General features: G+C 40.9%; 1 protein-coding gene across 1 annotated transcript in view; it reads left to right on the top strand.

The window, feature by feature from the left end:
* Positions 1-310: 310 nt before the first annotated feature.
* The window catches only part of LOC132569722 (sperm flagellar protein 2-like), a 41,982-nt gene continuing 28,049 nt past the window's right edge, over positions 311-14,243 (top strand). Inside the window, exons 1-2 of the mRNA XM_060236066.1 lie at positions 311-455; positions 12,348-12,450. Coding sequence (XP_060092049.1) covers positions 398-455; positions 12,348-12,450 — 161 coding nt within the window. The 5' untranslated portion in view covers positions 311-397. The remainder of the gene's footprint in view (positions 456-12,347; positions 12,451-14,243) is intronic.

Here is a 14,243-nt window from a genome sequence, read left to right as displayed (position 1 = left end):
AGGCGACACAAAAGCATTCTGCACACGCTCAGAGGTTCCCTGTGCCCCAGAACTGACGCCCCCAACACCTAATGAACCATTTAAGTAAGTCCCAGGATTCAAATCCAGTCAAAACCATCATGACCCCCTCAAGTTTTGCGCTCTCTTGACAGCGCACCCCGGAATCGCGCCTGCGCTCACCGAGCTCACTTCTCAACCCTGACCAACAGCAGCAAACTCCACCGCGCAGGCGCACACCGTTGCCCTCGCTTCAGAGCCGGCAAACAAGTTGCCGCCCGCGCATGTGTGTGTGTGTGGGGGGAGGGGTCGGTAGCCATGGTTACCGGACGCGGAGCGCCGCTCGAGCCGGTCTCGAGCCCGGTGCAAAGGTGGCGAGAAGCGGAGCTCGCTTGCGGCCATGACTGACATCTTGTGCGACTGGCTGAACAGAGAAGTGAAACTCTCCCGGGTCGTGGGTGAGACTTGCGTTGCAAAGAAGGGGGGCCGCAGACCGGGGAGGAGGGTGAACAAGTGGAAGCGAGCGGTCGACGGCAATGCTTAATCCTGGGCCAGGGTTACCTTTGGAATGGCTTGTTTCTGTGTGACAGGAGCAGAAGGTGCCCTCTCCCCACCCCCCCACCTCTAACAGTAAAAAAAAATTCTTTGTGCCCGCTGGCCCGAGGGAAGTTTCAGCCACTTCCACCATCAGGAATGCGGCATTACCCCCACCTCACCCCCTTTTTCCTGGAGAAAGATTTACTTTGCAATACCCGAAGTAAATCTGACCTAGCTGAACGGTTAATATGGCAATAGGCGGCCACATGCGGAGGGCGGAGTTTGGCTTTTCCGTTGCAGACTGCACGCCCATTCACCCCTGCTGCAGCCGGCCGCCAGCTCCTCTCTCCCCGGCGCTGCCCCGGCGAATGACAGCCTGGTGAGGCGGGGGCTGGCTTGGTGGCGGCGGCGGCAAGGCGGCTGCTCGCTTGCCTCAGGCGGCTGAGTTGGCGCGGCGCGTCCAGTGTTCCAAGCTGTGGAGTCTTTTGAGCAAAAATTCTACTTCGTGAGCTACTGGCATTAAAGTGGTGAGCTACTACTGCAGAAATTCGTTTGCTCTGGGGCCATTCTTCCTGAGCTGAGACAAAAATGTGTGAGCTGGAGGCTAAAAAATTGTGAGCTGGCTCACATTAACTCAGCTTAGAGGGAGCGTTGGTCTTCACTGCCGCCGCCACCATGTGCCGCTTGCTCCTTCACCACTGCAGAGAAACTCTTCCCCGTACCTGCCACCTCTCGCCTTCGGTTCTCCAACAAAAAGTTCCCGCCGTTTAAACTTGCCCTGCAAAAATCTTCTCCTTTGCCCCTAAAGCCCTTGGTCCCAGTCCCAGAGATGTGAGGCTTTTTGTTTATTTAGGGCACTTTCACACGCACACACTAATGCACTTCCAGTCCACTTTTGATTCACTTTACAAGTGGTAAATTCCAACTGGATTTTATGGCAAAATCCATTTGCAAACAGTCACTAAAGTGGATTCAAAGTGCATTATTTGGCATATGTGAAAGTGGTGCAGCCTTGATGAAACGGGGAAAAGTACTTTGAACGTGCCTAGAGAGGCACTCTAGTGAACGAAAATGAAACAAAATAGAAGTTTGAATCCAATGGCACCTTTAAGCCCAACAAAGTATCTGATGAAAGCTTATAGAATCATAGAGTTGGAAGGGACCTCCAGGGTCATCTTGTCCAACCCCCTGAACAATGCAGGAAACTCACGAACACCTCCCCCTAAATTCACAAGATCTTCATTGCTGTCAGATGGCCATCTAGCCTCTGTTTGAAAACCTCCAAGGAAGGAGAGCCCACCACCTCCCAAAGAAGCCTGTTCCACTGAGGAACTGCTGTAACGGTCAGGAAGTTCTTCCTAATGTTGACCTGGAAACTCTTTTGATTTAATTTCAACCTATTGGTTCTGCTCCTACCTTCTGGGGCCACAGAAAACAATTCCACACCATCCTCTATAGGACAGCCCTTCAAGCACTTGAAGATGGTGATCATATCCCCTCTCAGCTGCCTCCTCTCCAGGCTAAACATCCCCAGCTCCTTCAACCTTTCCTCATAGGACTTCGTCTCCAGACCCCTCTCCTTCTTCATCTCCCTCCTCTGGACCCGTTCCAGCTTGTCTATATTCTTCTTAAAATGTGGTGCCCAAAACTGAACACAATACTCCAGGTGAGGTCTTATCAGAGCAGAATAAAGCAATACCATCACATCACGTGATCTGGACACTATACTTCTGTTGATACAGCCCAAAATTGCATTTGCCTTTTTAGCCACCGCATCACACTGTTGACTCATGTTCAGATTATGATCCACTAAGACCCCTAGATCCTTTTCGCACATAAGACAAGTCTCCCCCATCCCCCATCCTATAACCATGAATTGGTTTTTTCCTACCTAAATGCAGAACTTTACATTTATCCCTGTTAAAATTCATTTTATTGATTTTTAGCCCAGTTTTCCAGCCTGTCAAGGTCATCCTGTATCCTGTTTCTGTCTTCTTATACCAGAATTAAACTTTATTGGTCTTAAAGGTGTCACTGGACTCAAAATTTCCAGGATATTTTGTAGTGCTGAAAATGGGTGCAGGGTTGAGTATCATTGATAAATAACGTGTCCCGGCTTTGCCTCAATCCCAGATGTATGAACCTCCACATTCAGGGGCACTAGACCTCTGTATACCAAAGCCAGGAGGCAACATCAGGGGAAGACCTCGGCTTCTTTGCCCTGTTGTTGGCTGTCCAGAGGAACTGGTTGGCCACTGTGTGAGACAGGATGCTGGACTAGATGGATGTGGACCATTGGTCTGATCCAGCAGTACTCTTCTTATGCCTCAATCGCAGATGTATGATTCCATTGTTGGAGATGTAGTCAATTTTGCCCTTACCTGGATGGCCCAGGCTAGTCCAATCTCCAGATCTCAGAAGCTCAGTAGGGTCAGCCCTGGTTAGTGCTTGGATAAGAGACCCCCAAGAAAGTCTAGGGTTGATACACAGAGCCAGGCCATGACAAACCACCTCTGTTTGTCTCTTGTCTTGGAAACTATGGAGTAGCTATGAGTCGGCCATGATGTCACTTTATGCTACCGGTCAGCCTTGGTGACAGAAACATTAATTTGCCCAAGTAGTTTATATTAAATCACACACTCCCACAATTAGTTTTAGCATTGAAAGTAGGCACTGGGGTTCTGCTTTCAGCAAATGTTTGGATTGTGTCTCTCTGCACCAGTTCCTCTGGAGAGCCAGCAACAGGGCATAGAGGCCAAGCCCTTCCCCTGATGTTGCCTCTTGGCTCTGGGATTCAGAGCATTCAGTACCTCTGAATGTGGAGCTTCCCCTCAGTACCCATGGCTAGTAGCTGTCTGCTCATCTAAAATAAGATGACAGGTTTTCTTATGAATTAAAAACTGTTTAAATTACAGGAAGCAAAGCATAGTAATAAATGGACAGTTTTTGCAATGGAGGGAAGTAAGCAGTGGGGACTCACAAGGATTGGTACCGGGGTTGGTACTATTTAATTCATGAATGATCTGGAATTAGGGGTGAGTGGTGTAGTGGCCTAGTTTGTAGATGACACAAAATTATTCTGGATGGTGACAACCAAGGCTGACTGTCAAAAGCTCCAAGAGGACCTGCGTGAGTGGGTAATAGTGTAGCAAATGAAGTTCAGTATTGGTAAGCGTCAGGTGATGCACATTCGGTGAGAAAAATCCCAACATTCGGAGAGAAAAATCCCAAGTATAGGCTAATGTGGTCTGAACTTGCTGAAAATGAGAGGGAAAAAGATTTGGGGGATGCAGTGGATAGGTAAATGAAAGCATCAACCCATTGTGTGCAGCAGTGAAAAAGGCAAATTCTATGTTAGGGATTATTAGGAAAGGGATTGAGAATAAAATGTCCAGTATTGTAAGGCCCCTGTATAGATATATGGTGCAGCCTCATTTGGAATACTGTGTACAATTCTAGTCACTGTATCTCAAAAAGGACATTGCAGAACTGGGAAAAGTACAGAAGACGGCAGCCAAGATGATTAAGAGGTTGGAGCACCTTCACTATGAGGAAAGGCTGAATGGTCTGGGAGTGTTCAGTTTAGAAAAGAGACAACTAAGGGGGAATATGATAGATGTTTATAAAATTATGCATGGGATGGAAAGATTTAACAAAGAGAATTTTTTCTCCCTCTCCCAAAATACTAGAACTTGAGGGAATCCAATGAAGCCAGTAAGCAGTAGGTTCAGGACAGACAAAAGGAAATACTACTGGACTCAGTGAGTGATTAAAATGTGGAATTCTCTGCCAGAGGATGTAGTGATGGCCACAGGAATACACAGCTTTAAAAGGAGATTAGATAATTCATGGAGGATAAGTCTTTCAAGGGCTATTAGCCATAGTGACTACAGGCAACCTCCACATTCAGAGGCACTAAACCTCTGTATCTCAGATTTAAAACAATTTTATTCCAGTAACATATGGTAACAATCAATTCTTGCATTATTAATTACATTTTTTATCTAACCCCCCCTCCCCCCGTTACTTGACCCCAGCAGGTGTTGTATACTTAAAAAACTAATATTTAAAGGTACCCTTAACTAATAAAAAAAATTCTATTTTTCTTTCTTTTAAGACTTAATCATTATCAAAAATTGTCCAATGTCCTTTTATTTTCCACTCTTTTTCTATATAATTTCTAAACTTCTTCCGCTCCAATTTAAAAGTTTCTAGATCATAGTCTCTTAAAATTCTTGTCAATTTAAATCTGGTAATTGGAATCCTCCTCTCTCTTTTGCATCTGTTAAAATTTTCATTTTGATCCTTGCTTTCTTCCCAGCCCACACAAATTCTGAGATCTTCCTCTGCCATCTGTTAAACTGTTTGCTGTCCTTCACAATTGGAATAGTTTGAAATAAATACATTATTCTTGGTAAAATATTCATTTTAATTGCAGCTATTCTTCGCAGCAATGACAAATTAAGTTTATTCCATTTTATCATGTCTTCATCCATTTTACGCCATAGCTTCTCATAATTATTTTTAAACAAATCAATGTTCTTCATTGTTATCTCCACACCCAAATATTTTACCATCGATGTAACTTCACAACCCGTTAGCTTTTGTAACTCCTTTTGTTTACTTACTTGCATATTCTTGCATAAAATTTTTGATTTTTCCTTTTTTATATAAAATCCTGCCAGTTCTCCATATTCTTGTATTTTAGCTAACAGCAAGGGTGTTACTTGAGTGGGATTTTCATTTATAAACATTATATCATCTACAAATGCTCTATTTTTATAAGTAAATCCTTTTGTTTTTAATCCTTCTATTTCTTTGTCTTCTTGAATTTGCATCAGCAAAATTTCAAGTGTCATTATAGACAACAGTGGAGAGAGCGGACACCCTTGTCTTGTACCTTTACTAATTATCATATCTTCTGAAAGGTTTGCATTTATACATAGCCTTGCACAATGTTCAGTATATATTGCTTTTATCATCCTTATAAAGTCTTCTCCCAACTCCATTTTCTCCATAACTGCAAATATAAAGTCCCAGTTTAGATTATCAAATGCTTTCTCTGCATCCGCAAAGAATAATGCTACTTCCTTTTCTGGATGTCTTTCGTAATATTCTACAATATTTACAACACTCCTAATATTGTCTCTTATCTGTCCTTTGGGGAGAAATCCCGCTTGATCTTCCTTTATAAAATTTATCAAATATTGCTTAAGTCGTTCTGCCAGTATTCTTGTGTATATTTTATAATCATTATTCAATAATAAAATTGGTCTATAATTTTTTACATTCGTGACATCTCTATCTTCTTTTGGAATTAACGAAATCACTGCTTCCTTCCATGTATTTGGTATTTTACCTTTTAATATTATCATGTTCATCAATTTTTGGAGTTTTGGTATTAATTCCTCTTTAAAGGTTTTAAAGAACTTAGCTGTATATCCATCTGGCCCGGGTGCCTTTCCAATTTTCATTGCATTGATCGCTGCTTCAATCTCTATTCTTTCAATTGGCGCATTCAAAACTTTTTTTCATATTTTCTGTTAAGGGTGCTATTTTAATATTTTGTAAATACATTTCCATCTTTTCTTTCTTTATTTTAACACCCTTAAATAATTTAGCATAATATTTAAAAAATTCTCTTTTTATTCCTTCTTGATCCACCATCTCTCTTCCATCAACCACAATCTTACTAATAATTCTACTTTCTCTCTCTTTTTTTCAATTGCCAGGCCAGGTACTTTCCAGGTTTATTTGCTCCCTCAAAAGACTTTTGCTGTAATTTTTTCAAATTCCATTCTAGTTCTTTATTTAACAAATGTCTCATTTGTGTTTGTAATAATGTAATCTCCCTCATAATTTTCTTTTTCCCTGGCCTTTTCCTTAATTCACCTTCTTTTTTCTTTATTTCATTTTGAATGTCCAACGTCTGTTTATCTTTTGCCCTTTATCTTTATTGTTCAATGTTATCAATATTCCTCTCATTACTGCCTTATAGGCATCCCACACCATCTGGAATTCAATATCTTCTCTGTCGTTTATTTGGAAGAAAGCTTTGGTTTCGTTTTCTAGAGATGTCACTATTTCTTTATTCTGTAGTAAATCTTCATTTAATCTCTATCTTCTTGATTTCTTCAACAAATTTGTAATCAACTTTATTGGGTTATGATCAGCTTCTATTTTAGGCAAAATCTCAATTTTCTTTGTTATAAGGCCCAAATCTTTAGTGCCCCACAACATGTCAATTCTAGAAAAAGAATTATGTCTTGCTGAAAAGAAGGTTTAGTCCCATACTTCAGGATTAAATTTTCTCCATATGTCTTCCAAATTTTCTTGTTTAACCAATTCAAAAAAAGATTTTGGGAATTTTCCTTCTTTATTATTTTTTTTGTCCAGAGCTATCCAATGCATTCTGAATTGTTCCATTAAGGTCCCCCATTATCAAAACTTGATCATATGTTAATTAATCAAGTTGTTGTGTAACATCCTTAAAAAATACATCCTTTGCTCTGTTTGGCGCATACAATCCCAATAACAACGTTTTTTTCCCATTCAAATTTATTTCTACTGCTACAAATCTTCCATTTTTATCTTTAAGTACTAAATTTCGGATCCAATTCCAGTTTAACATAAAAAATCACTCCCCTTTTCTTCTGCTCAGCAAGGGAATACAATTCTAATCCCAATTGTTTATTCATAAAAATTTATAATCCTTCTGTTTTGTATGTACTTCTTGTAGACAAACCATATTACAATTTTGCTTTTTAATCCAATGAAATGTTGCCCTTCTTTTTTGTGGTGAATTTAGTCCATTTACATTCCAAGATAATAATTTGTAATCCATCATGGTGCAAATTCTTTATGTTCTTCATAAAATCTACGCAGTTCCTGTTCATTTGTAGTTGTAATTCTTTTTCCCTGAAGTTCAAAGCTCAAACCTTCAGGTATTATCCATCTATACCTAATTTCATTTTCCCGTAATTTCTCTGTCAGTTTTTTGTATGTTCTTCTGTCATTTATCACTTGCCTTGGTAACTCCTTCATGATTCTTACTCTACCACCTCCTATTATCAATGTCTTTTCAAAATTTTTGTTCATGATCTTTCCCACCATTTCCTTTGTCATATATCTTATGACCACATCTCTTGGTAGATTATTATTATTTTTTTGCATAGAATGAATTCACTCTATACATATAATCATACATATTTTTAGTCTCTTCAGGATCTTCCTCCAAAAATTCTGCAATTATTTTTAATATATATTCTTTCAAGTCACTTTCTTCCTTTTCAGGTACTCCTCTCAGACGTATGAGTCTCCATCAATTTGCAGTCATGGATTGCCACTTTTTCTTGTATTTTCAACAAGGTGGAATCATGTATTTTCATTCTCCCTTCTACCTCCTGCATTTTCTTAGATGTTTCCTCAGTCTCATTTCTGAGATCCTCAATATCTTTTTTAATCTCTTCTATAATTTCTTTTCTTAGAGGCAGTTATCATCTCTTTCATCATTCTAGCCTCCATTGCCTCTAATTGTTCCTGCATTTTCTCCAGAGAAGTAGCCCTTGTACGGGTTTGCTTATGCTCTGACATTTAAAAACACTGAAAATTTTATTCTAACTAATTTAAAATTTGACTATCAGATTCAAAAGATTAGAGCTTGCTTTTTCCACAAGCCTAATTTTGCCATCCTCAGAGCCTCCTAGGCTGAGATATTAATTTTTAAAGTTTTTATTTTTTTCAAAATGGCGGTCGCGACTTTCTACTTTTCTTTTAAAAAAATTCTTTTTTCCTTTAAAAGTTTCTAAAATCTATTATTAACAATAATGTCCAATAGTAGTTATCTTTTCATCACCACCTCAATTGTTTAATAATTGTTGGAAACACCTTAAAAATGTTATTTTAATTTTGACCTCTTTTCAATGGCCACCGATGTTTTTCTATGGTATTATAGTCCTAGAGTAGGCTTTTCATCTAATGCTTCCTGCTTTACTTGCCACCAAATCCCGTTTTCGCTGGTAGCGAGATCTCATTATAGTTGATGTACTTCCTGTGTTGACTGTGTATGCTGCAGGTCTGTGACGATGGTGCTCTTTTTTCAAAACCGCAAGTAGACCAAACAATAAATTCCTTAGCACTGTCCTTTAAATTTAAAAAGTCCATATTTCACCTCTTCATCCCTTCTTCTTCCAAGCTTTCTAGATTTTCATTTCCCACCTTCTGAATTTATTCTGTTTAACTTTAAATAGTCCCAGAATGAAAGATAGTAATCTGTATCTTTTCTGCAAATTATCCAGATCCACACCAGTCTTGTGTAACTTTAGAAGTTTAGTAATGTCCAAGAAGGTTAGGATTCTGTCGAGCTTATGTCAAATAAATGACTCTGGAAATTCTGCAGATGATGAAAATGCAACTCTTCTCCGGAGACCCCTCAAAGGACACCCCCCCCCCCCGGGACTCCCTTTTAGCCAAGGTAAATCTCCTCAAAGTTTTCTGTGCATATCTTGGACTAATCTCTGACTGAGAAAAGTAGGCAGTAGGCATTAATTTGCCTTCCACTACCCTGAACAGAAGTTCCAGCCTGCTCCCTTTATGAGAAGCAGTTCAGCTCAGCATTTTCCTACCCGGAAGTCCTAAACCTCTGTATCTCAAAGCCAGGAGGCAACATCAGGAGAAGGCTCTATCAGCTATTGTGGCTGTCCAGAGGAACTGGCTGGCCACCGTGTGAGACAGGATGCTGAACTAGATGGACCATTCTTATGTTCTTCTTATGTTCTTATCCCAGTTACAGTCTAAGCTCCTGGATTCAAGGCCACTTAATGCTATCCTTTGTTTATTTTTGCAGTTGGATCTGAGTAAAGACATGTTCCACTATTAATTTGTTATCCTCTATTGTATTTTCTAGCTGTCATTGGATACCGATACAGGCAGAATTAGAAGCCCAAACTGAGGTGGTGATTAGCTAGGGTTGCCAATTCTGGAGATTTAGGGGTGGAGCTTGGGGAAGTTGGGGTTTGGGGAGGAGAGGGACCTCAGTAGCATATTCATTGCATCCAACCTCCGAAGCTGCCATTTTGCCCAGGAACAGAACTGCATACCCTGGAGATCAATTGTAATTCTGGGAGCTCTCCAGGACCTACCTGGAGGTTGGCAATCCTAGTAGGCTTTGCCAGAAACAAGGGCACTTGTAAAATTAGCTGCAATTGAGGGCTTTCCTCATATGCTAGTGGGGTAGCAAGCATTTACCTTTTGCAGTTGTCTAAAGATACATAATCATGAATTAGGTAAGTGACTCAGATATCACATGCAAGGAGTGCATGATAAGTATATATTGTGGCTTCCTCTCACCTGTTTTGTAGACCAAGAAGACAGTATAAGCAGGTGGTTTTTCAAGCCCCCCACCCTCCCGATGATCCACTGTACATCGTGTATCTGGTCCCACTGGTGGGCCTCCTGATGGCACCTGGTTTTGGCCACTGTGTGATGCAGAGTGTTGGGTTTGATGCAGAGTGTTGGACTAGATGGGCCATTGGCCTGATTTGACATGGCATCATTTGGCTCTGTGATTCACAGGTCAGGCAGAGTTGCAAAATGCTTTGGGAAGTAGATCTGTACATACCTGGGTATGTTTTCTCAGTTCGTAAGTGAAATACCTTCATTAATGGCACTTGTTCAGAGTTACACAACACTCCCTTCATGTTCCCAGAACCCCCCTTGGGAGGAAAAACAACAACAACAGGGAGGGTTTTCGTCAGCCAGGAGTCTTATGTGGATTCAAGAGACACAAAGCGGTTGGGATACCTCAATTAACAAGGACTCTGGAGGGGCAAACCTCCCTCATACGTATGTGTTTATCCAGCGGTTCTTAATGTTTCAGCTACAAATGCCTTTTCCCCAGGGTAAAATTGTATCCTCACTGAGCAATGAAAGTTCTCTAATGAAAAACAGGATTAGCAGATTTCTTGCTCTCTTTGGGCCGTGGGAGGAGGCAATTATATAAACACTTAAATTGCCCTGTATTCTCCCAGTTTCTCTATGCCACGTATTGGATTGAAATTATTGTTTTGTCACTTCTACAGGTGAACAGAGCCTTGGGAACACTGAAAAACTAAGTGGCCATTCCTTCTACTTGTATGCTCAATTAGGACCAATTCATACAGTAAAGCAGAGGGATAGGTTTAGGGTTGCCAACCTCCAGGTGGTGACTAGGGATCTCCCACTATTACAACTGATCTCCAGGCAACAAAGATCAGTTCAACTGGAGAAAATGGCTGCTTTGGAAGGTAGACTATGGCACTATACTCCATTGGAGCCCCTCCCCAAACCCTGCCCTCCTGAGGCTCCCCCCCTCCCCCAATCTCCACATTTCCCAACCTGAATCTGGCAGTCCTAGGTAGGTTCTCTGGACAGTCTTTCCATAACACTTCATCAAAATATGGTTTGGGCTTATACTCATCTGATCCATTAAGGCTCAGTCCAAAAATAAGGACAAAGGCACACCTTTGCAACAAACAAAGTATTTATTTATTTTTATTAAAAAGAAAGCTGAGAATTCACAACGCTCATTACATCTATTGCTACAGCATTGTATTCATATAACAAGATTCTAGTGGTGATTTAAAAAAAAAAATAGAATAGTCCTGGCAGCTCGGGAGCAACTGTTGTGGGTCTGAGGCAGGGAAACTGCAGGGTAACCTGCCATGTCGGAGCCCCATTACCACTGTACTTTATGTATGTTTTAAGCTCCATCCTACGTTGCCTCCTAAATTCTAGCAGCGATCATTTGATTTCCTCTGGGGCCTCATTTTGACACAGCGATGGAGCTATTACTGAGAATGCTAGTGCCCAGGCTGCAGCTGAACTTATACGATGGCATATTTTGTAGGAACTGCTGGGCAGAGTGCATTTGATACTCACGCTGCTAAAGGGAAAGGCATTTCAACAAATATATTGATTCCCTGTAGTGAAAGGTTTTAAAAGTCAAGATCAGCACCTTATTCGTTTATTTAAAACATTTTATCAGTCACCTTTCTACTTGTTGGAACTCAGGGTGGATTATAATAGAACAGAAAAACATAAAGATATGTAAAACACCATTAATTAAAATCAAAGTTTAAAACTGCTGATAGGTAGGAGAACTAAACTAATTGAATTCTCTCCAGAATAAAACCATCTCCAGCTGCCTACAAAAGATCAAGACTGTGTTTTATGTACAGCCGCATCAGCAACAGGGAAACTACAACAGCCTGTCCCCATGAGGAAACGTCCTTTGTTATAGCAAAGTAAAACCAAAGTCCAAACGGCACCTTAAAGACTTAACTCTTTAAGGTGCTACTGGTTATTTCTTTGGCTGCCTGCCTCATCTTGCAAAAGAAGAATATTGTTTCGTTGTTGTGGATCAGCAGTAGATTGTTGATCAATGGTTCCTTGCCAAGCCAACATCCCCTCCCCTCCCCTGAGAGTAGTTTTCATACTGAGAGAACAAAAGGACATAAGAGAAGCCATGTTGGATCAGACCAATGGCCCATCCAGTCCAACATTCTGTGTCACACAGTGGCCAAAAAACCCAGGTGCCATTAGGAGGTTCAGCAGTAGGGCCAGGTCACTGTTGCCCCCCACACACACACACACACTATCTGGTCTGCATGATAGGAATAGACCATGGGGAAGCAGCTTTCATCAGTCCTTACATTTTAATAAATTGGTGAAAAGTCTGGCTTAATCAAGTAAGCCCTGCCTGACTTGATATTTTTTCATAGAACAATTGAAAAGTCAGTGGCAAAAACAGCTTTTTTTCCCCTTCATTCAAACAGATCAAGAATCTTTTCCTAGAGAATTTGCCTCTGGATACCTCATTGGAGAACTTCTACATAAGTATGAACTTCAGGATGACTTTGACCAGTTTTCGCAAGGCAGGTTAGTACTTTTAAGGTAGCTGTAATGTAACATTCCTGGACATCATTGAGAGGTGGTACACTGAGATTTCACTGACTTTAGTTTGTGCGAATTGCAGTATTACCGGCTATACTTCAATGCCTGAAAGATGAAGCACTGCTGATTAACAGAAGTTGCTTCTGCTAACTTTCCTCAGTGCCTTTAAGCCTATAGCTAGAAAGTGGGGGTGAGTTATGTCCAATGTGGAATCGTGTAAGCAAAAATCCTGGCATTGGCATTAAAGTTGTGAGTGAGTGATTTGGATACTGCATACATTAGTTTGCTCTGGGGCCATCCTTCCCGAATTAAGACAAAAATGTGTGAGCCAGAGGTTAAAAAACCCCTGTGAGCTAGCTCCTACTAACTCAGCTTAGAGGGAACGTTGGTAATGTAATCCGCACAATAATGACATATGCCCAAACATGTTGTGCGTGTGTTACCTAGAGCATCCATTGTGGACATCACCTATGCATAGAGGGATTGTAATGTGGTGACTTCCATGTGGCCAGCCTTGGAAAGAGAGATGATTGAAATCAGAAAGTCTCATATCAGGATGATTATAGCTCAGAGAGAAAACACTTTTATTTTAAAATTTATATACTACATTTTCCATTTTACAGGATTCAAGTTGGTTCACAATTTCATATAGACATTATCTAGAAATAAGTCAGTTGTTCCTGTCTACAGACTTAGAACCAAAACAGATGTTGCCTCTACATCTCAAATGCTGGTTTCAAAAGCTCCATCCTGCATCAGCCTCCTAAATTCTAGCACTGCTCAGTTAACTTTCTCTGGAGGTTCATTCTGACACAATGATGGTAATTACTGAGAACACCGGTGCCCGGGCTGCAGCTGAATTTATATGATCACATATTTTGTAAGAACTACAGTTGATGCTAGTTTTAATGGGGTTTTTTTGAAGTGTAAATTTTATTATGTACATTTTAATTTGTTAGCCACCATAGCGGCCCTTATGAGGGCAAAAAGGTGGGATATCAATCTGGTAGAATAAATAAATAATATAAAACGTACAAACATACAAAGCCACAAACATCCCCTGTCCCAAGTTGCATGGAGCCTATATCCTTTTAAAAGCCATACCAAATACAATGGCCTTTCAGCAGTTTCTGAAAATTTTTAAGGATGGTGCCTCCCTCCTAAAGGAGCCTATTCTACAGGGTGGGTACCAGGGGTGGAATTCTAGCAGGAGCTCCTTTGCATATTAGGCCACACACCCCTGATGTAGCCAATCTTCCAAGAGCTTACAAGGCTCTTTTTTGTAAGCTCTTGGAGGATTGGCTACATCAGGGGTGTATGGCCTAATATGCAAAGGAGCTCCTGCTAGAATTCCACTCTTGGGTACTACAATAGAAAAGGCTCTGGCTGATGCCAGGAAGGATACCTCAAGCAGGGGAAAAGCCAGTAGGTGGCAGTCTGAGGATTGCAGTTGGGACTGGAAATAATCAGAATCCAGGACAGATGCTCCAGAGCAGGAGTTACCTGTGTCAAACAATTTGCCTCCCATTAAGGGACAAGCGCCACCTTTTACAGTAGCAAAAAGTTATGTGTCTTGCTCTGTGGTTTGATCCTGAGCATCTCCAGTTAATGAAGTAGCTTGTGTAACAGTGCTATGAAGGACCTCGGTCTGTCATTATGGATTCTGGAGATAGGGAGGCCAATAGCGTAATTCAGTACATCAGTTTTATTTGTTCATCTGGGATGGAAAGTAACTTTAGAAGGTTCTGATCCACACCCAACGGTAATTTTGTTTTGCC

This window comes from Heteronotia binoei, chromosome 4 (assembly GCF_032191835.1).
Source record: "Heteronotia binoei isolate CCM8104 ecotype False Entrance Well chromosome 4, APGP_CSIRO_Hbin_v1, whole genome shotgun sequence".
NCBI classification, from domain to species: domain Eukaryota; kingdom Metazoa; phylum Chordata; class Lepidosauria; order Squamata; family Gekkonidae; genus Heteronotia; species Heteronotia binoei.
Note: the sequence above shows the minus strand (reverse complement) of the source record. Positions and strands in the feature narration are given on the sequence as shown.